Source organism: Syngnathoides biaculeatus, chromosome 17, assembly GCF_019802595.1.
Source record: "Syngnathoides biaculeatus isolate LvHL_M chromosome 17, ASM1980259v1, whole genome shotgun sequence".
NCBI lineage: Eukaryota > Metazoa > Chordata > Actinopteri > Syngnathiformes > Syngnathidae > Syngnathoides > Syngnathoides biaculeatus.
Window position 1 is genome coordinate 10,765,987 of NC_084656.1, and position 25,941 is coordinate 10,791,927.

Below are 25,941 nucleotides of genomic sequence, written 5' to 3' on the forward strand. Positions count from 1 at the left end.
AAAGACGTTAAATTCTACCATCAAGGTGATGATGTCATCGCTTACCTTGCTTTCACTTTTTTTTTTATTGAGATAAAGATCAGCGTTATACGCACGGATCCAAATATCGAATAAAATAAAATGAAATTTAAAAAAACAGCAGCAACAGTAGCAGCAACAGACAACATTCTAGTAAACAATTCACAGACTGCTTGCAGATTTACAGCGAGACACAAGTCTTATTGTCAAAAAGTAGCTTCCCTTCTACCCTACGGCGTACCGGTATGTGCGCCCGTTACAAAGATTCAAAACATTATGGAAAGTTCATGTTTAGCTTTGTTTTTCAATGTAACAGCCACATTAACATTCTTGAAAGTACCAATGAACAAGAACAACTCTGACTGAAAAGCGAAGTCCACTCATACACGGGCATTTATAAAAAAAAAAAAAAAAATGGAAAAACGTTGGATTTTCTTTGCTAGCGTCACAAGATGTATTCTGTTATTAAATAAATATTTGTAAAAATTAGATAATAGTGTAAAGTTGTGGCATTGTTTGAAGGGTACCACCCAGAATTGGAAAAACTGAATTCTCCTGATTCAGTGGATGAAAGACCAAAAAGCCGTAGAAAATGTCAGATTTGAAAAATACCTGTGTTGATGTGGAGAATCTCACAACGACAAAATACAACAGCCGTACTTCATGAAGCTTGACGCAACAGCGGAAACCATTTAAAATAAAATCCTCTTCTATAAAAAATTAATTCAAGTCTTTAGAAACGTGTGGTACAAAAACTACTTTTCTTCGATTCAAAGCAAAAGGTGACTCATATAATGCATTTTCCAGTACATAGAGTATATGTATATAGCAGTATATAGCTTGTAGGACCAAGTAAGTTGATTGTGACAAGTACAGTACATAAGATGAAGCGTCTTTTTATTTTAGTGAAATGGTTTCATTTCTCTGCCGAGCTGAGTCTTTTGGCCTTGATGAACGCCATGCCGTGCGTCCTCATGTGACTGTTAAGGTTCCCCTCGGTCTCAAACAGCTTCCCGCACACTTTGCATTTGGTGTTTGGCGTCCCGTCGTCGCTGTCCGCCGTAACGTCCAGTTGGTTCTCCCTCTGGCTCTCGTCGTCATCCTTACCCCTGTATCGGTTGAGGCCTTGCACCTTCAGCCGGTGCACGATAAAGAGGTGTCGGGCCTTGGAGCGGGGCGAGGTGTAGCACAGGCCGCACTCCTGGCATTGGTAGGACGAGCCGTCCGACTTGTGCTGGGGGATGTGCTTGTGGAAGGCGGCGACGTCCTCGGTGGTGAAGCCGCAGACGGCGCAGCGGTGAACTTTGGGAATGTTCACTTTGAGCCTCTTCAAAGGCTGCAAGTCCAAATTCCTGGGGTTTAACCCTGGAGATCCCTCATCTTCTTCGCTCTTCCTCTTGGGACTGACGGTCTGTGAAGGACATTGGAAAGATAGTTTAGGAGTCGGTCAAAACATGAAGTACAAGACGATTATTTCCGTACCAATTTCTTTTCCGACAAATCGTCCCTGGTTTCTGAGTTCTCTTGCTTTTCTTCTGAGGCGCCATGCATCAACTGAATGTGCTGATCCAGCAGCACTCTCTTGGTGAACGGCTGACTGAGAGCCGGGCAGTTCCTGTTCAAGTGCAATAAATACACAATCACACCCCTCAACAAGCTGTTCATGTACTGTTTCATTTTCAATGGCCTGTCCTAAATTTAGTCTACTTGAAAATCCCGTTTTGGTGTGACTACAACTGAACTTGTCAAATCTCTCTGACTTCACTCTTTAATTTATAAAGGGATACCTTGACTTACGAGTTTTTTCAAACAAGAGTTGAAAGACGTGTTGACTAATCGACTTTACTACTCCACAATGACGTGTAATAGTGTGATGTCGACTCGTCACAAATGACACGCAAAAACAGCCAGGCACCTTTCATTTTGAAGGTCTGACTTTACAGACTACAGGATGCTTGCATCAATTAGGCCTTGTGTTGCAGAGCGGAATGCGAGGGGCTGTTGGTGCCCAGGGTCATTAACGAAAACTTGCATTGCGGAATTTGCCTTGCCGTCTGTTTGAACCCCTTGAGATACAATATTACTCACACTTATCTACTTGGAATTGTAGTGGGGGAACATGAAGGACGCTGTGCTTATTTGCAAATACCGCAAATTGCCACCAACCAAAACTTTCTGCTTTGGAGGCCCAGAACAGAGAGAGGTTTCCCCGTTCGGCCATGTTGTCCAAATGTTATGGTGGGTACCAATCCGTGCCTGAACAGCATAAACAGTGAAACGCTGAAATACTACTACAATTACTACTAGTCATAATAATGAATTTACAAATCATTTACAGGATATGGTAGCTTGTACTCACGGGCAAGTGTAGACTTTGCGCACCACCTTGTGTTTGAGGCGGTTGTGTCGACATAGACTGTGAGTAGAACTGAAGGACTTGTCGCACTGTCGGCATGGGTGCTTCTTCAGTATCTGATGGGCAATAGGAAGAATGTGAGTTAGTACGCATGATCTTTTATCGTCATAACCAACGTAAAATGCCAGATGTTTCCGGAATGGTTTCAGACATTTACCTTGTCGTGCTCTTGTTTCATGTGGGCTACAAACACATCCCTGGAAGTGATGACGGTGTTGCATTCCCCACAAGTATATCCTGACCCATTAGCATCCTTAAGCTCCCCTGAACTGCTTTTGCTGAGTTTTTTTTGTGACGAAGGTAGAGCCTTATTTCCGCCCTTGTTCTGACCATTAGGGTTAACTCCATCTTTGTTGTTACTGGGGCCATTATTGATGCTGTTTGGATTTGTAGGCTTGGTGCTGAGAGGGAGGTTCAGCCCCAAGTTTGGTGGACCATCAATGGTCTTCAAAGTTCCATGGATGGCCTGGCAAATTTAAATGAGATGTGATGAATTGATTCAATAGATTTATATATAAAATGTTTACAATTGGTCATACCTTTATATGGTCCAGCATGAGCTGTTTCTGTGCGTAGTGCGTGGAACAGTCGGGGCATTTGAAGACAGGAACTTTGTGAGTGACAACATGCTGGTCAAAGTGTGAGTAGAGCAGAGACTGCAGGGTGAATACAGTATCACACATGGAACACTTGTATATAAGCCTGTCGAATAGAAGAAATACAGTGTCCTTCACAAAAGTAAGTGACACTGTTCATTGAATTTTTGAAAGAAAGTGAACCCCCCCCCCCCTATTACAGTGGTTTTCAAAGTGTTTTTGGGCGCACCTCCCTTTTTTGGAGATTAACTTTTTCCGTGGGGGTCCACCGTTCAGGATTTGATAATTCCACTCACTCAATTTGTTATACTTGCCATTGAGGACCGGTTTAAATCATTGGTTTCCATGTTGAACAAAAACAATAATCTACCATGTCTAAAACCCACAAATCCTTCAACTGGTGAAGCAGAAAGGGCAATTTGTTGCAAATCGGTCGAGGATATCAAGTTCCAATGACCGTGACCTCAACTTCAAAGCTAAATTACATAGCACTGTTGATATTTGACATTTTCTCTCTGTGTGGATTTCATTGCAGTAGAAGATTTTTGCAGGTAATGTTTACTGTTTTTGACCCATGCGGCCGTTAACTGGACTCACTTGGGCTCGCCCGCTTTCAGTCCAGGATGTTGTGTGTACGCATGCGAGTGTGTTGCGGGCGCAGACTTGAAGGCCATTGGACAAAGCGAACATTTATAGAAGATCTCACAGTGTGTAGTCTGGATGTGCGACTTCAGAGTTGCAACATCAGCGAAGATCACACTACAGTGGGTGCAGCTAATGTGGGGGGGGGGGGGGGGTGACAGGACAGAGATAAAAAAAATAAATGAGTTAGTGAAAGCCAGACTGACACTGCTTACTACAGTCACACATTTTGCCAGTTCGCCATTGCAAATATAAATCTGTTCTCTAAATTAAGGTAAAATACTCCAAGTAAATATATAGGTAAACAGCAAAAAAAAAAAAAAAACACTGAAATTATACTCAAGTTAGGTTACATGACTTTTTTCTCACATTTTCAAATTGAAGTTTTTCTATGCACACACACACACACACACACACCACACACACACACACCACACACACACACACACACACACACACACACACACACACACACACACACACACACACACACACCACACACACACACACACCACACACACACACACACACACACACGCACACACTCACACACATAAAAACTGCCCAGAAAAAGATGCCACTCTAAAATGTGCAATTTTGTCCCAATCGGAATATCACAAGTCTAACTATAGCGAGGCAGCGAACAGTTGGCATGTTGGCTGCACGAACGGGTGGGCTGTTGCCTGTGATTTTCATGCGCCTTCCTCTACCATAAGCGGTCTTCAAAGGTATTTCAGAAAATTGGGCAGGGCATCCATGCGACCACACAAGTCCAGATCCAGTAACTTCACCTCCAAGATTGTTTGAGACTAGTTACCCAGACAGCTGCTACAACAGTCGGTTTGCAAAACCAAAGAACTGTCAGCCAACATTACAACAACATGGCCCATTATAGAGTGGCGTTTTATTATGGGCAGTCCAAGGCACATCTGTGCAATAATCATGTTGTCTGATTTGCATAACAATTGAATTTGAGCAACTCCAGTACTCTTTTAGGTCCCAAAAAGTTTCCATGGTTTAAACAAAGACTGTCCAAATTATGAAGAACTATTTTCTTAGCAGTCTGCAGCATAGACCAAAATAAACATTTGACCCATGGACCCAGTACCAATATCAAATCTATGAACTAAAAGGCAAAGTGTGTGAAGCAAATTTTTTTTAATACTAATAAATAAGGTTTTTCAGGTAAAAGTTAAATGGAGTTTAAAAAATGTTGTTTGGGTTAGGCCTTATCACATCAAATAGTTTATATGTGTAAGTTTTAAGTTGCCATTCTGTTTTGAGCGTGTAGCCTTTTATTTTGAAGGGTACATTCCAGAACTTAGCATTTTGGCACAAAAGGTAACATAACATGACTCAGGTGAAAACAAAATAAAATGAGACAACATGAAAAAAAACAACCAAATGCTCTGTAAAAGGGTGACTCCTTTCCTTAGCCAGCGATGAGGTGCAAGGTTTGTGTTTGTGATACTATGAGACAATACTTATGTGAATTTTGTCCCAGTTCATTGGGACGTGGTGGAACGGTGGAGCAACTAGTTAGACTGTTGGCCTCACTGTTCTGAGGACGGGGTTCAAATCCCAGCCCCAGCTAGGAATTTGTATGTTCTCCCCGTGCCTACGTTGGTTTTCTCCGGGCACTCCGGTTTCCTCCCACAACCCAGAAACATGCATTCATTGGAGACTCTAAATTGCCGCGAGGTGTGATTGTGAGAGCGACTGTTGTCTGTCTCTATGTGCCTTGGGATTGGCTGGCAACCAGTTCAGGGTGTACTCCGCCTCCTGCCCGCTGCAATCGGCTCCGACACTCCCGCGAACCTTGTGAGGATAGGCGGCACAGAAAATGGATGGATGGATTCATTGCGATGTAAAGTTGCTAGTTTGGCCTTTGGTGAAGTTTTAGTTTAATTAATTAGGTAATTAGTTGAGTTTTAATTAGGCTTGAAATGTGATTGTTTGTACTTTCTTTCCAATGTGGTAAAATGATTTTATTTTAGGCAGTCGTCAGCTCTCAGGTTCGTTTGATGACTAAAATAAATGCTGAAAATCATCAGTGCAGGAGTTCAACCCATCATTCAACTCGTTAGCTGCCTGTATTTTGGCATAGATGTGTTTTATTCTTTCACACTTACCCACTTCAGTTTCAACAAAGGAGAAATGCTAACACAGATTTAGGCAATGCTTGAAAAAATATTCTTCTTGCTTCTATGGACAGCAAAAGTCTTAGTTCATCTCATTAAAGTGGGAGCAAAAACAAAAGTATTGTTTATATTTTTGTTCAGGATAAACAAAGATTGTAGTTGTGTTGCAAAATAAGTGGTCTACCACAATGTCACTTGAAATGAATGAATATCAATTGAAGAGACTGACCGGTAGCCGACTCTGCGGGTGTAGTGCAGGCAGTTCTTGGTGACGTGGGACTGGAAGTGGACGGAACGACAGCTCGCACCACATTCGGGGCAAATGTACGCAGACTTGTGCTGGTGGATTCGTTGATGGGATAGAAAACTGCAGTGGTTTGGCAGAAGCATTTGGCAGACAGTGCACGTTTTCTGATAGAACACAGAAGGTAAGATAGAGAAGATGGCTATTGCAGTGTTGTCGAAATAGTTCCCTGCTCATGATATTAAGTTTACAGTGAACCCCCGGCTAGTAAAAGCGGTTATCTGTTCACACCACTGCTATTATGTAGATATTTTGAAGCGTTAGTTTTCAAGTCCAAATTTAGAGTCGCTTCCCTTCAGTAGTAGTAGTACCACATTGTGTCACAACATGCAGATCAGAATTGAGGTCTACTGGAAGACATGCAGTATTACAGTATAAACAACAAGGAAAGATGCAGCAAACTTAAAGTCCTTAAAGTAGTGGTGACTGCATGCCGGTGAGTTTTGCTTTGCGCTCTTTTATTATGTGTGCTAAACTCCTATTTTTTTGGGGGGGGGTGGGGGGGTTTAATTGCCATAACATTTACGGTCATTTTTGTTGGCCCATTCATGGCGTTTCACTTTTTATGTAAGTTTTAAGATAATAAATGTTATGTTAAAAGAGATTATAAGGTTTGGTTACATATTTTTGTTTATTTTTTCTTTGGGTAGAATGACACTTTTACTGTACAACAACCGTCAACCACGAGTGAGGAAAACAGATAGAACCAAGCACTCTGTCCCTCTTATTTGGAGAGCTGTGCGAGAGCAAGAGTCTTCTTTTTGTTTCCCCAAAGTGATGCAAAATTATTGTCTCCCATTTCTTCACTGCAACTGAGTGAGCACAGGCAGTAAGGAATGTTTTAAAGTGTAAAGTGTCTTTAGTATGTTTAAGTGTGTTTTTATTCATTCATTGTACATTTCTATCTGGTCATTCTATAGGGTCTATTTCACCTAGTAAGGGTTGGTCTGGAACATATCCCTGTGATAAATGGGGGATCACTGTGTGTTCAACGCAGTATTATGTGCCATACCTGCCCACTGGTCTCCAGAACCCGTTGATAATGTGTTGCTAGCGAGCTGTCGTCTTGGAATGTTTCATTACATTCCCAACACTTGAGACTATGCCTGCAGAGCTTTGATGCATCATCCTCTAAGGGCATGGCCGCCTCAGGAGCAGCACTGCTTGGAGCTGAAATCATTGGGCTTTGTGACCCACTGCTTGAAACTTTTCCCGTGGTTTGAACGGGTAAAACCTGTGCATCAGAGGCGAAAGAGGTGCTGTCGGTGACAGTGGGTGATGCAGAAAAGGGCGATGTCGTTATCATCTGGTCTGCAGGGATGGGTTTTAAGATTAGGTGTGAGCACTGCATGACAACCCCTTTGTCCTTGTGCCCCCTAGCATGAGACAGGAGACTGCATTTGTTGTAAAAGATGAGACTTTTTGAACAGTGGTTGCAGGTAACCTCAATGCGCACGCTGCGACGTTCATAGTGCTGGGTCAGGCTCTTTTCAAGAGCAAAGGAATCACTGCACTCCAGGCACTTGTAGCCATGAGAGGGAAGAGAAATACAGGATGAGAGTGGTGGAGAGAGGTTTGGGACATATACAGGAATGGGATTTATGCTACTCAAGACTTTATTAAAAGCATCAACTACGGAGCTTTGAGAGCTGCTGAAGACTTGAACCCTGGAGAGTTTCTTCGAAGATTGGCCTTTGAGAAGTGCTTGTTGTTTAAGTAGTTGTGATTGCTGCTGCTGGGATTGTTTGGTGGACGACATTGCTTTTTTGAGATCGCTAACAGTTGAGGACATATTTTTAGAGAGAAGATTGAGATTACTAAAATGGACCGCCTTTGGTACAAGTTTGGCATTGGTCAGACTGGAAGCGGGGACCATGACAGTCTGTTGTTGCATGGCGTTTGCCGCTTTAAAGATGGCACTGCTGGCATTTTGTACAGAGGCAGCTGGAATGACAGTTGCTTTGACTGTGGTGTTATTAGATAGCTTCAGGTTAATGACTTGGGAACCGGCTGTTTTCACAGCTGAGACTGGCAGGAAAGCTGTTGCTACTGGTTTAATGGTCATCTGCTTAGTTATTTCAATTGGTGGTCCCCCACGTGTTGCAACAACCGTTGTTGGCAAAGACGACATTGTGGGAGATGAAAAAAATACACTGCTGGTAGCCTTGACTGTTAGGCCATTACCAAAAGGGTCTTCTTTGTTCACTCTGCCAAAATCCAAGTCTGGGATGACTCGGGTGACTGTACGCTTGACCTGTCCAGAAGAGGTCTTGATTGTTTTTATCCTTACTTTTGGAATGACCGGTGTGGTGTCCGTGCTGCTACCCTCACTGTGGACACTAGATGGACTATCCGGTGGCCCTGATAGCAGGCGCTTTGCCAACTCCAATGCCGATTCCTGCTCACGCTTTTTTCCCGGAGCTCTGGAATTTGTATTGTCTTGTTTTGAGTCCGTCTCTCTTGTAGGAGAATCTAAACTATGACCTGTAGGGCTTTCCTTTTTAGCGCTAAGCGCAGCAATGGCTGCTATACAAGAAGAAAGTTTTACAGAGGTCTTTGACTGGATTTGGGATGTTTGCTCATTATTCTCCTCGCTATGTGTTGCCTTAGGTTCCTCTTGAAGCAAACTGGTTTGAGGGCTGCTATTGAACATGGAAACTTCCAGAGTGATATTTTGATTGTTATTCTGATCTGGTTTGATCTCTTTTGCTTTGGACTTTGAGTCTTTCTCCATGGATGCAGGATATTGAGAACACTCTTTCTCTTTCTTGGTGGTGGACTTGAGATGTGAATGTCCAATCCTTTTCCTAGTTGGATTACTCACTTCAGTCTTGTCCTCGTCCGACTCCTCCACGCTGGAGATGGGACTGAACTGATGGCAGGTTGACGACTGCTTATATACTGCTTCGCCATCTGCTTTGGAAGGATTCCATTCATTTTTGGTGTAATGACCTCCTGTTGTCATGGAAGTCAAGAAGCCATTTTGAAGTTTATTGCTTATTCTTATGGGATTAGCTTGGGAGTGGAATTGAAAATCCTTTTCTAACAGGGTACCAACATGTTGACTTGGGTCCGCATTTCTAATATTCTTGACGATGACACTGACACCAACGTCTTCAGTGATTGCTGAAACATACTTTGCTTGCTTAACTTTGTCGTCATGGTCATCTTGCTGCCCAGATTCAATGGCAGCTTTAGGATCCACCATGTCGGGAATGTCAAAGGCCGCCAGGAGGTCGTCGAAGTCTGGTGTCTTCATATCTCCCATGTTCCTTTCCCTACTCTAACAGGGATCTCACCTGTAAGTGGGCAGAAAATAATATATTCATTGGATTCAATTGACTGATCATCACACGTCGCCAACGGTGATACTTTTTGTCACACAAACTGTTTTGTTTGACGGTAATTTATTTTGTTGGTTTTTCAAGATGAATTCCAATGCTTATTTAGCATGGACTAGATTTCGCAATTTAATTCCAATTGCAATTGATACTTCAGTAACTCTTTCATCACCTTTACTGTTGTCATCAAAGCCTGAGTACACAACCTCATTTTATTGTTTATTTTCCAGAGGTTAACTACTTTTTTTAATTTTTTATATATGCTTTTCCAGAATTTGAAATAGTTAATTAAAACATTGGGTAGGAAAGTGTTTCTAAATAAAAATAAAAAATATATAATAAAATAAAATGGTTTTCCCAGCAGCCTTTTGCGGATTCTTTTTAACCATTGAAGTTCCTCTGTTGAGGCTTCTAATCGGAGAGTGAAGAAAACATATCACTCATGGGTGTGCTTTTCAATTTCCAATTTAATCATGCCATTTTTTTCTGCCAAACATTTTTCATAGTGGATGGTGCTACAGTCAAATCTGATATGCACTATGTTGGTGTCATGCTTGTTGGGAACGAAAGGCTTAAAAAGGTGTGAGGCTAGCCTGGTTCCACCGACATCACTTCTGCTCTTGGCGCCATATCCTCGGCAACCACAATCTCCATACACAGATGTATATACTCTCAGTTCCATTAATAAGCCTTTCTCACTCCAGATGATGGAGAGATTCAGTGACGACAGAAGGTGGGCGGAGTCAAAAGGGCTGACGAGCAATGAAAGGAGCTGAAAATGGCTGCTGCGACAGGAGAGAGCGAGCGAGAGAGGCCTGGTAGGAGCAGCAAGCCAGAGCCATCTGATACTGAAAATGAATGTTAAGTACACACAAATGTTGCAAATTATCAACACAGGATACCACTTTCAGACTCATGCGTCATCACCAACTCACATTTACACGCTGCAAGACCACCACATGTCAGAAATATGAAGATTAGTCACAGTCATAGAAACATGCAAGGAAATCAACCACTCCTCACCCTCTCGCCTCGTCTCGTCGCTCTGCAGCATCTAGCCAAACCTTCCTCCTTTCCTTTTTTCCCATCCTGCAATAAACATTCACTACACTACAGTGCTAACTCTCAAAAAGCCATACACCCCACCCTGACTGGAGCAAGAACGACAAAACGGATCCTGCCTCTTCGCAAAAGGCCCAGAAGTCAGGTTCAGGTTACATCCAGGGTTGTGCTAAGTGCTGGTGGTCCTGGGAAGGATCCTCTTTTGTCATTCTCTGAAGCACTGGCGGCACAGAGACATACAAACAAGACACATAGATCATGCCCCATGTGTGTGTGTGTGTGTGTGTTTTTCTGCGCTGCAGATTCACAGAGTTCCAAGCAGCCACCCCCCTGCCCTCGCCCCTTCCCAAATCTCCCTGCTCCCTTTTCTGCAAGCCTTTGCCGCATAGCAAACCGCCGCAGGGTTGACGCTTGTTCCGTGGTAGCCGGCGGCTGAGATGCGAGGGACGCCATTGGATTGGCTCGGTATACAGCCTATATCGCTCAGAAGAGCACAGACACAGCATTGTTCCTGTCGGCTCCCCGGCTGCCTCAAACTGGTTTCAGCTAGTTTTGCTCGCCTCGACATAAAGCCCGGCGCTGCAGTGCGGCCTTAGGAGCAAACGGGAGACAGGATGCTCTACTCCCAGGACAATCTTCCCATTTTTAGTTTAGTCATATGAAAAATAAAGCTCAGATGGATGCTGGCAGGATCACAAGCCTTTAATGAGAGCAAATCAGACATGTTGTAGTATTTAAGCGGTAATATCAGTGACGGAAATTACAATAATTAGGTTGTGTAAGATTGACGATATTGAGGAAGTGAAGATAATGGTTGATGATTGCAGGGCTGGATGTTGGACTAATAACGGCAAAAAGGAGACACAATGGTTCAATAGACTTACTTGGTCGGTTTCCCTCATGCTATAACGATGTTTGTTTATTTTGAACACTAAGTACTGATGTTTTACTTTCATTCAAATTCCCGAAACTAATTGCTGTCAATCTCCAAGAAATAGTAGCAGAGTCAAAGACTTGGTACCCACACACCTGTAGGTCTGTCCCCAAGAAACAATGGCATGGGTAAACATTGGCTATCCACGCACCTGCGGGTCCCTTCCAAAGTTTTCTTGAACTTTAAAGATCCCCAAGAAAAGCTAACATGGGTAAACACTGGATATCAATGTACCTACCTCGGCTTGATTATGACCAAAAATATGCCATCCCTCACCACATGCCAACACGGATAAAATGCATACATGCAAACATGCACATGCAAATATAGAGCTAAATATTGCATACCCAGTGAGCTCTTCCCCCCACACTTGACAGATGATGTCTTCCTGTCGAGGCCTCAGCACCTGCCTTACAGTCTTGCCCCAGCCATTCCAGCCTCCATCTTCTTCCTCCTTCCCCTCCCCCCCCTCCCACTCCACTTCACTGATTCACTCCCAGTCCGGGCCTCCTTTCCGCCTTTGGCCGCTGCCGCCACCTTCACGGACATTCATGAGGGGAAGGATAGATGGGGGAGATGAGGGTGGGGGGTGTGGGGGGGGCAGTGTTCAGCAGGCGAATCAGGCCTTTTGTCTCTGTCGTTGGAGGGGGTGGTGGTGGTGGTAGTGAAGGGACTCTCCAATCTGGCTCTGGAGCAGCAGCTGGTGCAGAGGAAGAAGAGAGAGAGAGGGAGGCAGATGGAGGTGGGGGAGACAGAGTGGAAGAAATAATCGGGGGAACATCTAATAAGGGTGTCAATATGAGCTCTGATTTCAAGTAATAGTTAGCATTTCATTGCCTGCTATTATAACATCAGACTTGGCATGTGGAAACTATACAAGTGGTAGGATTAAGTAAGGTCAATAGTTCTTCATTAGTCCTTGTGCAGTACATACAAAATGACAAGGTCTTTGACGAAGTCTACTGCTGAATGGAATTGCCTGCATACTTTTCTGGCAGTGACTTCAATATTCAGGGGAAGGGGGGAGCACCACTCCGTTGTGATTTTCATCTTCACATCCACATTTGGAAGCATGGAGAAACTGCGAATGGTAAACGATGAGGATGCTAACCTACCTGGCTGTCCCTCATTGGGCCTTCCTTACCAGTCCTCGACACACCTGGCAACCGTGCACACCTCCTGGCCTTTATTGTGTGACTAAGGCCGTGATGGATTCATTTGTCGGGCAACGCAAATCTACTGCGCTCTATTAACGAGCCAGGAATTATGTGTGAATGTCAGTGTTTTGAAAGGCCCGAAGTGATGCTTCCTGCCTCTCGACAGCGTGACACATTCTGTGCAGGAGGAGCGAGCACTGTGAGCTTCCCCTCCCCTCGCTGACACCGTCATGTGACGTCATTCTTCCCTCGATGCAAAAACGACCATCCTTGCATGAATTTACCCAATTGGTTGCGCGTGTTATGCTGTTGTACGCAACACAATTTACCTATTACCCGGGATTGGAGGGGGTCCACTGTAAAACCCATTTTTGCTCCTTAGTGTCCTCTTGTCATACAAGGTACAGCCTTACAGTACCGGCATTTTCCACATCACCCTCCTTTGCTTTATTCAGAGCTCGGGCACCTACGTCATAAAAGCATGTGACTTTTGTTTACCTCGCCATATTGCCGGTCAAGCTAAGAATTAATTGTTCAATGCTAAGTTGGTTGGTGACGACACGGAATTATGTTTCGTAGCACGACGCCCAGAGTCTTGTCCTATATCATCAGACATTTAGAAAGTAACAAAAAAATTGATAAACTCGGCATAGAGGAGCCATATTTAATGCCGAAGTCGATGTTTTCGGCAATAAGAAATTGGACTGTTAATTCGCTTCTGCTTGTCTTGGACAACTGGATATACGCATCTATCTGGTGAGTAAGTCGTCAAGATTTACGCGGAAGAGTTTGAAAGCTTAGGAAAAGTCAGGACGTATACAAATACTTTGCCACTTCATCTGTTCTCAATCAGGAATAAATCCCACATAGTGACAGTTTTGATGGCTCGTGAACGCGAAAGCGTGTTCGACCACAAATTAACCTTTGCCGGAATCCATCGATCTTTTCAGCTAGTATTCAATACAAATACCAATATTGAAAAAAAAATGACCCATGGTTTTCCACAAACTCGCATTCATTAAATACGATTGAAAAAAAAAAAGAGGACGGCGTTGTCTCCACGGAACATACACGGAAGCGATGGCGGCCACACTTAGCCTCTGTAAACCTCTGCGAGACGTTTTTCTTAAATACGCATTTCTCTCAAATGAGCCAACTTGGCATTATGAATACTTCTTGGTAATTAGAGAATGAGAAGAATAATTCCTACCTGAAATGAAGTGATTGTTACACAGGCGTGTGTTTATTTTGGTCGGGCACTATCCATCATGTTTAGTTGCCGGAATCCATTGATCTTTTCTGGTATTCCATATCTCTTTGAATATCTGTCTCATCTGTCGCAATAACCAACAGCACAACACGTCTCGGGTATTGTAAATATTCTCCTCCGGTTCAATGTCTCCTACAATGTCGAGCAGCTCTTTTTGACCATCAATATGGCGCCGTGAAAATGACTTCTCTTCACTTGAGTGACTTCACGTACACGAGCTCTATAGCCATATTCTCCCATACGTATGAGAGAAAATCTGCACAGTGGGCCACTTCTCTGACTGTGCGCAGCCATTGATGCGCCTTTATGCTCGATATGTATTCTAGGTACCCCTAAAATGTCGGCACTCCCTCTACAGTCAAGCACTTTTCCTCTTGTGCACTTCAGAGGCTGGAATAAGTCAAGCGCCTGGAGAAAGTGAAATATCATATTGTATTTGGATGCAAATACACCACATGTGCCAATAATATTGTAAAGACTAATATTCTAAGACTTCCAGGAAGCTATCAAAGGAAAGGAAAATGTGACTATTACAAAGTCTGTTTTGAAATTTACATTTTATTTCTTGACAGCTGGGTAAGCTTGGGTATTTTCTTCTCGCCATGCAGCGGGGAACAAGCAGTCAGCAGAGGCCAACCGGTGGGCAGGTGGAAACGGCGTCCACACCAAACCTCGCTGCTGGGCCGGCCAGCGGGGGCCCTCTGATGATGGATCACGAGTGCCAGTCAGAACACATTTTTTGAAATTATTCGTCAAGTTATGTGCAAAAAAGCAGGTTTATCTGTGGCGGCACTGTGAACAACTTTGGCAGTTCTGAGGTCTTGGGCTTCCTGTATGCATTGCATGTTCTTGCATGGCTCTGTACATATTTCCTTTTCTTCCCTCATTCCCAAAACATCCATAGCAGGTTAATTAAAAAATCTCAATTGCGCCAATATGTGCTCAAGATTGACCTCATGCTCAAAGTCATCAGGGATAGGCTGTACAAAGCGTCTGACGTTCCTCTCTTGGTCTCAAGAGTCGAGACAGGAAATACGTTTTCTGTACAGACGAACAAGTGAGAAGCAAATGGCACAGCACTTGGTGGGAAAACATTTGTAATCATTGTCACAACCCATCGGAACGAAGGTATGACCCAAATGCAAGATTCGTCAGATGCAAGATAGTTCGGGGAAAAACGTTTATTATTAGAAGGTCGGGGATCGGGCAGGCAGTCAGGTGCAGCAGCGGTAGTTGGGACGTCGGGCGAAGAGAGCAGGTGAGCGGGCAGGCAGGAGTCGGTACACGGGAGATCGATCAAGGCAGGCAGAAGTGTCAAAGGAGTCAGGCTTACGGGGTCGGTCGGAGAACAGGCAAAGGTCGGTACACACGGGTTGACGATCAGGGATACGAGAGTGCTGGAACGGGACAAGAACCTCAACAATCTGGCGGAGGACCAGTCGTCATCGGGGTCCTATATATACACGGGATAATCAGCCCGCATGAGGCGCAGGTGTGTGCCTCCCAATTAGCACGAGCGCGTGGGCACCCGCACAGCCCGGGCTGGAGCGGCAGGATCATGACAATCATCTGATGTTACTTTACAAAACAAGCAACATTTTCCCCACATTTTCTGACCAATAACAGCATCATAATCAACTTATCGAAAAAAGTACAATGTTAAATGTATTACAATATCAATCATTATTTGCAGTTGTAGTGTGAAAAACCTATAACTTAGAGTTGAACCTGAAACAGCCTCAAAAGTACCATTAAGCTATGAATCAATTCAGTTTCAAAAAGGTTGGTGAGTACAACAGCACTCTTTGTCATGCGATATTGCTTCTTTGGTTTTGTTTAGTCATTACATGATCCCAAAAAAACAATTACAATCGGTTTATAAAGAGCAATTGAAAAATACTGCAACAATTTAATGCAAAATAGCATTTGTCTGATTACTGGGTGAGATAGAGTAATCTATTCTAAAAATAGTCAACAGGAATAATGTAATTACTAAATACAGTCGTTTATGTAACATGGTTCCTGATTGAGAGCCCAACAACTTTAACTTCTTTGCTGTCATCTTGTGGCATCTGTACGTAATTACTCCTGTGCATAGCAGAATTACTGTATTTTAAAATTTCCCACCTTTTATTAGGTCTTTACCGAGCGAAATTCGGGATCGTGGGTTTGAATGTCTACCCAACACCCTTTGGGTGCCCCTTAGCCCCAAGGGGGATACGCAGGGGAACCTCCCTTTGCAAGTCGAAGTTTTGGCCTGCATTTCAGTAGACTCATCTTTTGTCTTGCACATTAAGACCTGCACATTTCATTTACACTTTTTGTCCTCTACGCATCTACATTTTTTTACACTCTGGTTTCCTCCCACATCCCAAAAACATATAACATTAATTGGACACTCTAAATTGCCCCAAGGTGTGATCGTGAGTGCGACTGTTTGTCTCGATGTGCCCTGTGATTGGCGGGCAACCAGTTCAGGGTGTGCCCTGCCTCGTGCCCGTGGACAACTGGGATAGGCTCAAGCTCTCTTCGCGACCCTTATGAGGATAAGCGGCTAAGAAAATGGATGAATTTACAGGCCCGACAAGAACAGCTGCAGTCACTTTGGCTCACTAAAGTTGTACAACACCGTCATCTAGTGTTAGATTGGGTGAAGCATTACTTTAATAGGGTATTGTCAAGATGGTGCACTAAAATTAAGGAGGGAAATCATTTGCTCAGAATGAACTATATTATTTTATCATGATGTTTTAAAGATGTAGCTTTAATTTAGAGTGGCTATAAAAAGTCTACAGTAAAAGTACACAACCTTCACGGAACGCCATGGTTTTGTGATATTCAAGGAAATCATGTCTTATAATTTCAAAGTTTTTCTTCCATTGATGTGACAAAAAAATTAATTGGGAATGAAAACCTCACCAATAAATCTCTTTTGAGAGGTGAAATAAAAATCAACAATTAAGTCTATATGACCGCATAAGTGTGCAAAAACTTTTTTTAACTGTGTGTCTGACCATGTCAGAATTAACCACATTCCCATTCAAACACGTTAAATGGGAATCAGCACACATATGCCACCATTTAAAGTGCCTCTTATGCCCCCCCCCCCCAAAAAAAAGAATGTTTGAATAGTGCTTCCATCACATTTCTCTTGAGGTTATGCCATGTTGTGCCAAACTCAACTTTTGAAATTATGCCCAAAAAGTACAACCTTCCTTTTAAAGACAATCAGACATTTTGTTTGGGAGGCCTCAAGTGTATGTTTTTTGCTTTTTTAGGATAAACCATGCAGCACGGTGTATCAGCTGGAACGCTTTGGCCTCACAGTTCTGAGGTCCCGGGATCAATCCCGGACCCGCCTGTGTGGAGTTTGCATGTTCTCCCCGTGCCTGTGTGGGTTTTCTCCGGGCACTCCGGGTTCCTCCCACATGCCAAAAACATGCAACATTAATTGGACACTCTAAATTGCCCCTCGGTGTGATTGTGAGTGCAGCTGTTTGCCTTGATGTGCCCTGCGATTGGCTGGCAACCAGTTCAGGGTGTATCTCGCCTCATGCCCGTTTTCAGCTGGGACAGGCTCCAGCACTTCCCGCGACCCTTGTGAGGATAAGCGGCTAAGAAAATGGATGGATGGATGGATGGATGAAGATAAACCATCAGTCTTGCCACCCTACTGGATAGCCCAGCCAAATGAAAAAGACAGAAGATTGTTGTCACGTACTAAAAAGCCAGTACTTTACTTGCCAGAAATTAATGGAGCTGCATGAATGTTATTGCTGACCTCTTGGCAGCTTCCCTGACCAGTGTTCTTCTTATTTTTTCACCTCTTTTGGAAAGAAGTCAAGTTCTTGTCAATGTCAATGTTGTCTTAACGCCTTATTTTCACTACTTGATGTAAACTGTGGTCACTGTGTTCTGTGAAAACTTGAATTCCTTGGAAATTCTTTCATACCCTTCCTCTGATTATTAGCATTGAACAACAAGATCCCTGCAGACCATGGCTTCTGCTGCAAGATGCAAGCATAAAAATTGCAGGAAAGGCCTACTAGAATATAAAAATTTTATGTGGGGGTTAATGATCCATTTTAAATGGTGGCAGGTGTTTGATGAGTCCCATTTTATCATTAGTTTGAATGCAATTGACCCCTCCGTGGATATTGCGCAATCCGCGTTACTGACCAATCAGAGGCCAGAGATCTGCATAGACCAAAGCCCGTTTTTGCTCCCGCCATTTTCTCTGACAACATTGAATGGTCCAGTATAGGTTTAGTTAGCGTTTTATCGCGTATTTGGGTTATTTAACAAAAAATATGGTTAAGAGGTGTCGTCACGGACTTTGTAATAGTGACGACAGTTATCCTGAAAGGCTAGTTGGTGGAGTTCGATTTGTACCCTTTCCAAAACCGAAGACCCAGTACGAAAAATGCCTTCAATGGATCAAACTTTGTGGAAGACCGCATCATCAACTAAATCCATCTAATATCAACCGGAACACATGTTTGCATGAAGGTATGCCCTATATTTGATTTTCAATACATGTCTCGTATAAATGAATGAGACGTTCTCCGCTAGCATAACACCGCTACGTGTGAACGATTGACACACTTATTCTTTGTTGAGCGATATTTACCGATGATCGAACTGCACAAACGTGTCGGTTTCTTGCTGGCTCGCGGACGAAGCTTAACCAGACTGTGTTTGCACGAAGATATGCCCTAAATTTGATTTTTAATACACGTCTCATATAAATGAATGAGACGTTCTCCGCTAGCATAACATTGCTACGTGTGAACGATTGACACACTTATTCTTTGTTGAGCGATATTTAGCGATGATCGGACTGCACAAACGTATCGATTTCTTGCTGGCTCGCGGCCGAAAGTTAACCAGACTGTGTTTGCACGAAGATATGCCCTAAATTTGACTTTTAATACACGTCTCGAATAAATGAACGAGACGTTCTCCGCTAGCATAACATTGCTACGTGTGAATGATTGAATGAAATCAGAAGCATGGCGTCTCTCTCAGTTAAGAATGTATTGTATTTAGAATCTATAATATATCGTTGATTTGAATGAAATCAGAAGCATGGAGTCTGTCTCAGTTCAGAATGTATTGTATTGTATTTGCCATTTTTACTGTTTGTCTTACGTCAGCGCACGTGGCGTGACGTCACTTCAGGAGGCGTGGTTAAGTGCCCTGTACGGAGGGGTCAATTGGTTACTCCTGAACACTGCCCCAGGGCCACTTATAAGAGGGTGTGCAGACTTTTTACATCCACACTATTTCAGTGGTCAAGAAGTGATCAGTCAGGTAGGACTAAAGGGTAGTATAATTAAAAGCCTTGTTTTCTTGGGCAAAATGGATTTCAAGATTTGATGTAGAAACACAATTAATTCGTCAAAGTCACAAATGTTTTGTCTTCTCATCTTAAAAAGAAATAAGAATCTCCCCTTGATGTGCTTCAGTAGGAGCATCTTACTTCCGTCCTTACTATCCGAGGCATCAGCAACGTCAACAGCTGCTGCTTCTCCCGCTGACGGTGGTGGAAATTTTTTTTTCCGTTAATCGCCCTGATGACGTGGACGGACCACAACGCATCACACCCAGATCACTGACCTTTTCTGAACATGGACAGAAGAGTAGGACTCTTGTGGCTGGCTTTGATCATTGTGGTTTCTCACTGCTGTCACGGTCCTGCAGCACCTCTCGGGAATATGTATGCATCCGCTCGCCACTGGGCAGTCGGTAAGAGAAACATCGCTTTTTCTAATTACCTTCAGAATGATCATTAGGGTAATAAACTGTTTGATAATGTCTATCTTGCATCAGCGAGGAATTCAGTTCAATCTTGTACACCCTGAATCAAAATAGTTTACAGGCGCAAAAAGATGTATGCACTTTCAATTGCTTCATAAGAGAAAAAAAAGTAATGGCAAAAAAAAAAAAGAGGATTCAAATTACAAAATTAGAGAATGACGAGATAAAATGAACAAACCCCCAAAAGAATGGAGAGAGAATACACAACAAAGTAATCAATCAGAAAAGAATTTCAGAAATAAAAGTAGTAAAGGTGCGTAATTATTAAGAAGTGATTTCATTACAGCTTTCAACCAAATTGACAGTTATGTCTTGCATCTAACAATTTTTAGGGCATTTGATGGGAAAGAAGAGAGTTGAAAGGCAGCTGGTGTTTTATAGAGGAAAACCCAAAGAACTCTTCGAGGAAGCTCAGACCCAAAATGCGATCCTTCAATCAGCAATCAGAAAATGCTCCTTGAGAGGTCAGTCCTTGGACTTTATTTTGGTTTTACAATCCCAAAAGCACTGACGACAGTGAGCTGTTAGGACCGTGACGGCATGGCTGCATGTTTTTCTTCCTTTGATAATCTTGTAGATGGCAGACCTGCATATTCTCGCCATAGATGTGCAGGAGCGAAGGCTACGCGCTCAACAATGCTCAAGTATTTAAACATCCACGCACACGCTTGAAACTAGTAGACAGTCGTGGCAAACTTTTTGGAAGTGACTAAAATGTTTTGTTTTCCCCTGTACCTCTGCTTTCATGTGTTACTTTTGATAAATACCTGTTGTTGTTGTTGTTTCTTCACATGCACACATTATACCTTTCTGTACGTTGTGTGAAAGATAGATTAGAGAGAATCATAATCGGTTATACATTTTAAACACTTTCTTCCATGTTATGTAGTCCGTACTGTACACAGAAAATCGTTCACTGTTTAAGGTAATTTGACTTTTACCCAGCAGAGGACGCTCAAACACCCTTTTAAAGGTTTTGATTGCTTGACGCTGAAAATCAAGCACATTTCTCGAACTGTTGCGCTATTTATGATCACGGCAGACCGAAATAAACAAAAGTAATCAAATTTGAAGTGCCTATAACAGCTGAGTAATGTCCTTTGAACGCCACAATTTTTTGACAGCTCCTAAAGTGGTTCTCGTCAGACTTTAGTGTACCTAGTATTGTAGTCCATGACATGACGCAGGGTAAAAGTGATTTATTACACAGTTTTTTTTTTCAATAATCACATTTTAGGAGGATCCAAGTTAACCTTGCAATAATAATCAATGGAGTATAAAAGCAAATTAGAGCAAGGAAATGTTGGGAAAAAAATCCAGAATTTCTCTTGTGTCACTCTCAGCATTTAAAAAAAAACCCCAGTAGGATGCTTTGACAGAGAGAGTTTTGGGGTCCCTCTGGATTTGCAGACAATAGTGAGCGCTAATTGCAACAAGTTGGTTGCACACGTCTTCCCTCTTAATACCAAAATGAAAAGTTTCCTCTTCAGTCCTCATCCCTCATTTGTTTCACGGCTGATTAGTGAACAAAAGGGACAACAAGCCACTTTCACCCCAGTGATTAAGTTTCTAATCTCACCGGCCGATGGGATAACGTTTACCGGAGTTAATGAGGAGGAAACAAATCGTTCTCTGAGGGGTCTGGAGGACGTCAGCCAGGTTAAGGAGCTTTCTGTGGAAGAAAGACCCTCAGTGTTTATTTTGTGTTAGTGGGGGGAAAAAATAAAGCTCGCTTGAAATCAGAATCTTAGCGTTAGTGTCTTCAAAATGAACATAGTGGAACGTAAAAAATGAAAATGGGAAATTCACGTTCAAAGAGAAGAATATACGTTTTGTTAAGTAATATTTGAAGTAGTTATGCTCCAGAGCCGCCATAAACGTTGTTACTTGTAGTCGAAATGTAAGTCACTACAGACAGTGGATGATGGCTGTGAACTCAGTTTGGCAGATCGTGAGTAATTTGTCAAAAGTTGATGTTTATGGTCAAAGTCTACATCAAACAAAGATAACACTTTGTGTAGTGAAAACCACTGCACCACTTCAAATCAGCTGTCTTAAAGCCAACACATGATGGGAAATGCTATGGAAGCTCCAATGAATAGCATCAGTTTTGCAATGTTACAAACGTTTAAACAATGTATAGTGGAATATAAATGGCAGAACAACACATGCAGACAGATATTGTACTCTGCAAAGAACGATTAATATTATGGTGGGAACTGAGGAGCATAGAAGTCACTAAGTACATCCGTATGTCTGTACTTTACTGCTTACAGACGGTCGAGATGCACACAGCAGAAGGAGCGGCACAATGTCTAACGAATTGAAACAAAAAATGTGGCAATTACGTCAGTAATGCCCATTATTTTTTTAAGTACAAAGTTGTATAGTCCCATTCATCCATCCATCCATTCATCCATTTTCTTAGCCACTTATCCTCACGAGGGTCGCAGGGAGTGCTGGAGCCTAATAGTCCCATTTAACTTATTAGAAAACACATTGCAAACATTTGTAGTTTTAAATTATTTCTTATATTTTTTTTTGGGGGGGGGGTGGGGGAGGCAGACACATGGGTCTCAAACTCATTTTTGTCCCAGCCTACATTGTAGTCATGGTTTCCCTGCGAGAGCTATTATGACTGTGAAACAAAAAGAAATATTTAATCGTCTCATCATATTTGCGCACAAAATTGATGAACTAGTTTCTGATACAGAAATCATGGGTAATGGGGTTTTCAACCATTGTTCATGTTTGGTAACATAAATCGCTTATAATATTTCAACATTACCACGTTAGTATATATGACAATTAGAATTTTTTTGTACAGATTTTCATAAGAACCATGGATGTTGACACATTTGATTTGCTTTCATGGGCCAGTTTGACACCTGTGCTGTAGCAATTCGATCTCAAACACTGTACCATTTATTTCAACTAGAAAAACTCATTTGGGTGTTTTGAGTTACGTGCAAGGCCATTAAACATAAAACTCATATCTCAAAGCACCACTACAGTATATTCACGATTGGAGAAATTGTTTCACAATCCAAACAAATCAATTGTTTATCAACATCATGGAATGGATTATTTTCAAATTTGAGGTTCCTCAATATATCCCATGTCAGCAATCTGCAACTCAATTGTTGTTTTGGTTTTACATATAAAGTTTATTGTCTTGAAACTATCCATATCAGACTGATTTTGTGAAACACAAAGGGATTTTCTTTACATGTTGAAGTATGAAATAAATAGCTAATGCTTATTGCAACATGTATGAATGAGACTAATGAGAGAGTGAATAGAAATCTGAGAAGTATAAAAAGTTTTTCACAGTTTGTGCCAGTTAGATTGTTTCCATAGCAACATCAGCCAGCAAATCCCACCAGTCTTCCCACAGAAGCAGGAGCCAAATCCATCACCAGGTTTTGCCGATAGACTGAATGTGTTCTTTGGCCTTCATCCTCAACGAGGCAATGCTGGACTTCCTCGGATCGGATGAGCACTGGTAGGCCGACAGCGGCGCCGGGCACATGGAGCTCATCCGGGGCAGGTGGGGGGTGTGCCCCAGGGTGGGGGCATTGAGGAAAGAGGGCTGCACGGATGGGGGAGGTGAGGCGGTGTAAGCGCCACCGCCGCTGCCCATGAAGCCCGGGAGCGACTGTAGGGTGGTCGAGGCCCCGATGGGGGAGGTCAACCAGGGGTCCAGCTGCAGGCCCGAGCTCAGGGAGCCTAGGGAGCCCGAAGCTGGGGGGCGGCCAAAGGACAGCAAGGAGGAGGCGGTGGCGGCAACGCTCTCCTGGAGCTTGACGGAGTTCACTTCAAGCTTCTCTTGACGACGCCACTTGGCCCTGCGGTTCTGGAACCAAACCTGAGAGCAGGAGCAAGGAGTGCAACGAGGAGGTCAGACCCGCCAAAATATTAGGTATGCCCTATTGCAGGGTGGGCAAAATTCATTTTTGCTGTGGGTCACATTGTGGTTATGGTTTCCCTTCGAAGGCCAATATGAAACCCTAACCACATCATATACACATACAAAAAGACTCATTTTTTTCAAATCTGAAATCAAGGAAAGGAGTTTGATCGATAGTTCTTTGTTCCATTGTATTTTTTCCCCAAAAAAGTTTTTGGGAGTTTCTGCTTGCAACATCTCAACATTATTAAAAGTGAAGACAATATGCAGATTTGTAACATGCAGTAAGTGTACATCACTTGCTTGATTTAGTAGGCCACATAACTCGATGTGGTTTTCCAGATATGCCCCAGAGGCATTAATTGTGTATGACAACTTGTGATCTTATGAAATGTTTCAAAGATCACCATGCTTAGTTTTTTATATTCATGTTTGTGATTTTGGTTGTAGTGTGCAGTGACAGAACTTCACAACATCGTATGGAGAGCTGCTTTTAATAATTTACTTTTACATAAATTAAGCAGCTATAATATTAGGAACAACAACTAACCCTTCTTAAAATATTTTCAAATGTTAAATAAGGCAACCATAATATTAAAAAAAAAAAAAAAACAACAACGTAACAATACGATTTTAAACGAATACCTCAGTGACAACATGCCAATCAAAAGTGAACATAAATGAATGATTAGATTTGAAAAAAAATGTATCTACTTCATTTCACACTTTAGAATGATGGGGGATAAATGTTGGCTTTTTAGTCTTCATTTGATACGCCTTTTTTTTTCGTCAAAAACGTATGAAGGAATTAGATACAGTAATTGTATTTCTGGAGCGTGTATATATTTCAACTTATCCTTTTGGACTTTAAAACCACACAGGCGGCTCTTTGATTCCAAAAATAATAATCGTCAGGATGAATAAATTACTCCTCATTCATATTTTCTCTGCGTACCTGGACTCGGACCTCTGGCAGGTTGACTTTGAGGGCCAGCTCTTCTCGGCTGTACACGTCCGGGTAGTGAGACTTCTCGAAGGCTCTTTCCAGTTCGTGCAGCTGAAAGGTGGTGAACGTGGTCCGGTTGCGGCGATGCTTCTTCTTCGGGTTATCGTCATCCGACAGCTTGCACCCGTCCCGCTCGGGCGAGTCCGGATACGGCTGCGCGTCACCGCCGTCGACACCTGCACCGGCACGCGCACACGCACCTGGATGCGCAGCAAAAGTTGAATTGATTATGATTAATAGTAATAATAACTAATAATATAACTGATACATTTTAAAAAATCTACACGTTGACTCAAATAAAATGAAACGTACAAATTGTACGAACTATGTTGAAAACTAATCAATGATTCAAATAAAATGATTTTTTTTGTATTCAAATAAAGCAAAGTTGAACAAAGAAACATTAAACTAAAGAATAAGGAAACCGAATAGAACAAAAGGTAATTAAAAGAAAGACACCACTGAATGAGTTAAAATAAAAGGAAATCGAATTATTTTAAATAAAAGTAATTTAAAAGTACATGAAAAACAATGTAATATAAGTACATTAAATGCATTAATAATGAGTTACACAAGTAAAAAAACGAGATATAATTCGTGAAATAAAATAAACCCATTTAAAAAAATAAGACAACTTAATGAAATAACAGAAAAAAGAGCTATAATTAAAATAGAGACTCAAAACTACATAAGATAATAAAATTAAATATATGTAAATAAAACAAAGCTACTTTTGAATAACAAAGTTAAGCAATATTTAAGAAAAATAAGACAACTAACCAGCATTAAATTCAAAACCAAAACAGAATGCGACTAAAATACGTAACGTAAAATGAATTTAAAAAAACATTAAACCAAACAGCATTCTCTTCAAGCAGAATAAAAGAGAATTCTGATCAAATGAAACGAAACGCAACCAACCGTCCAAACCCTCCGCCAAGTGACTTTTGTGGGCCGCTTCCTCGCAGATCTTTCCCCCAACTTTGTCCGCTAGGCTGCAGGCGGCCGACTTCTGGAACAAGAGGTCCTCCTTGAAGCCCAGGATGGCCTCGATGCTGTGGACCCGGGCCGGGTTGCCCGCGTGCTGGACGAGGGTGCGCGCGGACGGTGACTGCAGGCGTTCGTCCATCATCATCATGGTCATCATCCTCTTCCTCCTCTGCGAAGGCGGTCCAATCAGCCACATGGGTCGGGTAGGACTAACAAAGACCTGGTTCTTGTTGCGTGGAGCATCCTCGGTTTTTAAACCAACGACCCCCTACCAACTCCTCACCCCACCTGCTCTCCTTTCCGACGTCACAGAAGGGGATGGGTGGGAGGAGTG

General features: G+C 42.5%; 2 protein-coding genes and 1 long non-coding RNA gene across 6 annotated transcripts; 1 reads left to right on the forward strand and 2 right to left on the reverse strand.

Moving 5' to 3' along the window:
• Positions 1 to 11,897, reverse strand: znf532 (zinc finger protein 532). 3 transcript variants are annotated; one of them, XM_061802012.1, is made up of 10 exons: positions 11,802 to 11,897; positions 10,482 to 10,740; positions 7,130 to 9,416; positions 6,043 to 6,224; positions 3,628 to 3,804; positions 2,974 to 3,136; positions 2,592 to 2,900; positions 2,378 to 2,490; positions 1,501 to 1,633; positions 1 to 1,429 (listed from the first exon to the last, which is right to left on the reverse strand). In XM_061802012.1, exons 3-10 carry the CDS (start codon positions 9,383 to 9,385, stop codon positions 935 to 937), a joined length of 3,828 nt encoding a protein of 1,275 aa, XP_061657996.1. In that variant the 5' UTR covers positions 9,386 to 9,416; positions 10,482 to 10,740; positions 11,802 to 11,897; the 3' UTR covers positions 1 to 934. The 3 variants fall into 3 exon arrangements, with proteins under 3 accessions (XP_061657996.1, XP_061657995.1, XP_061657997.1); XM_061802011.1 differs by lacking the exon at positions 11,802 to 11,897 and having other exon boundaries at positions 10,482 to 10,926; XM_061802013.1 differs by lacking the exons at positions 1 to 1,429; positions 11,802 to 11,897 and adding an exon at positions 2,107 to 2,274 and having other exon boundaries at positions 1,555 to 1,633; positions 10,482 to 10,926.
• Positions 11,898 to 19,099: 7,202 nt separating this feature from the next.
• LOC133491084 (uncharacterized) lies at positions 19,100 to 22,167 on the forward strand. Of its 2 annotated transcripts, XR_009792347.1 has the most exons (4): positions 19,100 to 19,194; positions 19,350 to 19,629; positions 20,034 to 20,165; positions 20,279 to 22,167. It is a non-coding gene; the product is annotated as an uncharacterized LOC133491084 (long non-coding RNA). The 2 variants fall into 2 exon arrangements; XR_009792346.1 differs by having other exon boundaries at positions 19,159 to 19,629; positions 20,279 to 20,877.
• A 935-nt stretch (positions 22,168 to 23,102) lies between these two features.
• On the reverse strand, positions 23,103 to 25,859 carry rx3 (retinal homeobox gene 3). Its single transcript, XM_061801977.1, has 3 exons — positions 25,539 to 25,859; positions 24,567 to 24,817; positions 23,103 to 23,569 (listed from the first exon to the last, which is right to left on the reverse strand). Exons 1-3 carry the CDS (start codon positions 25,801 to 25,803, stop codon positions 23,117 to 23,119), a joined length of 969 nt encoding a protein of 322 aa, XP_061657961.1. The 5' UTR covers positions 25,804 to 25,859; the 3' UTR covers positions 23,103 to 23,116.
• Positions 25,860 to 25,941: the final 82 nt, after the last annotated feature.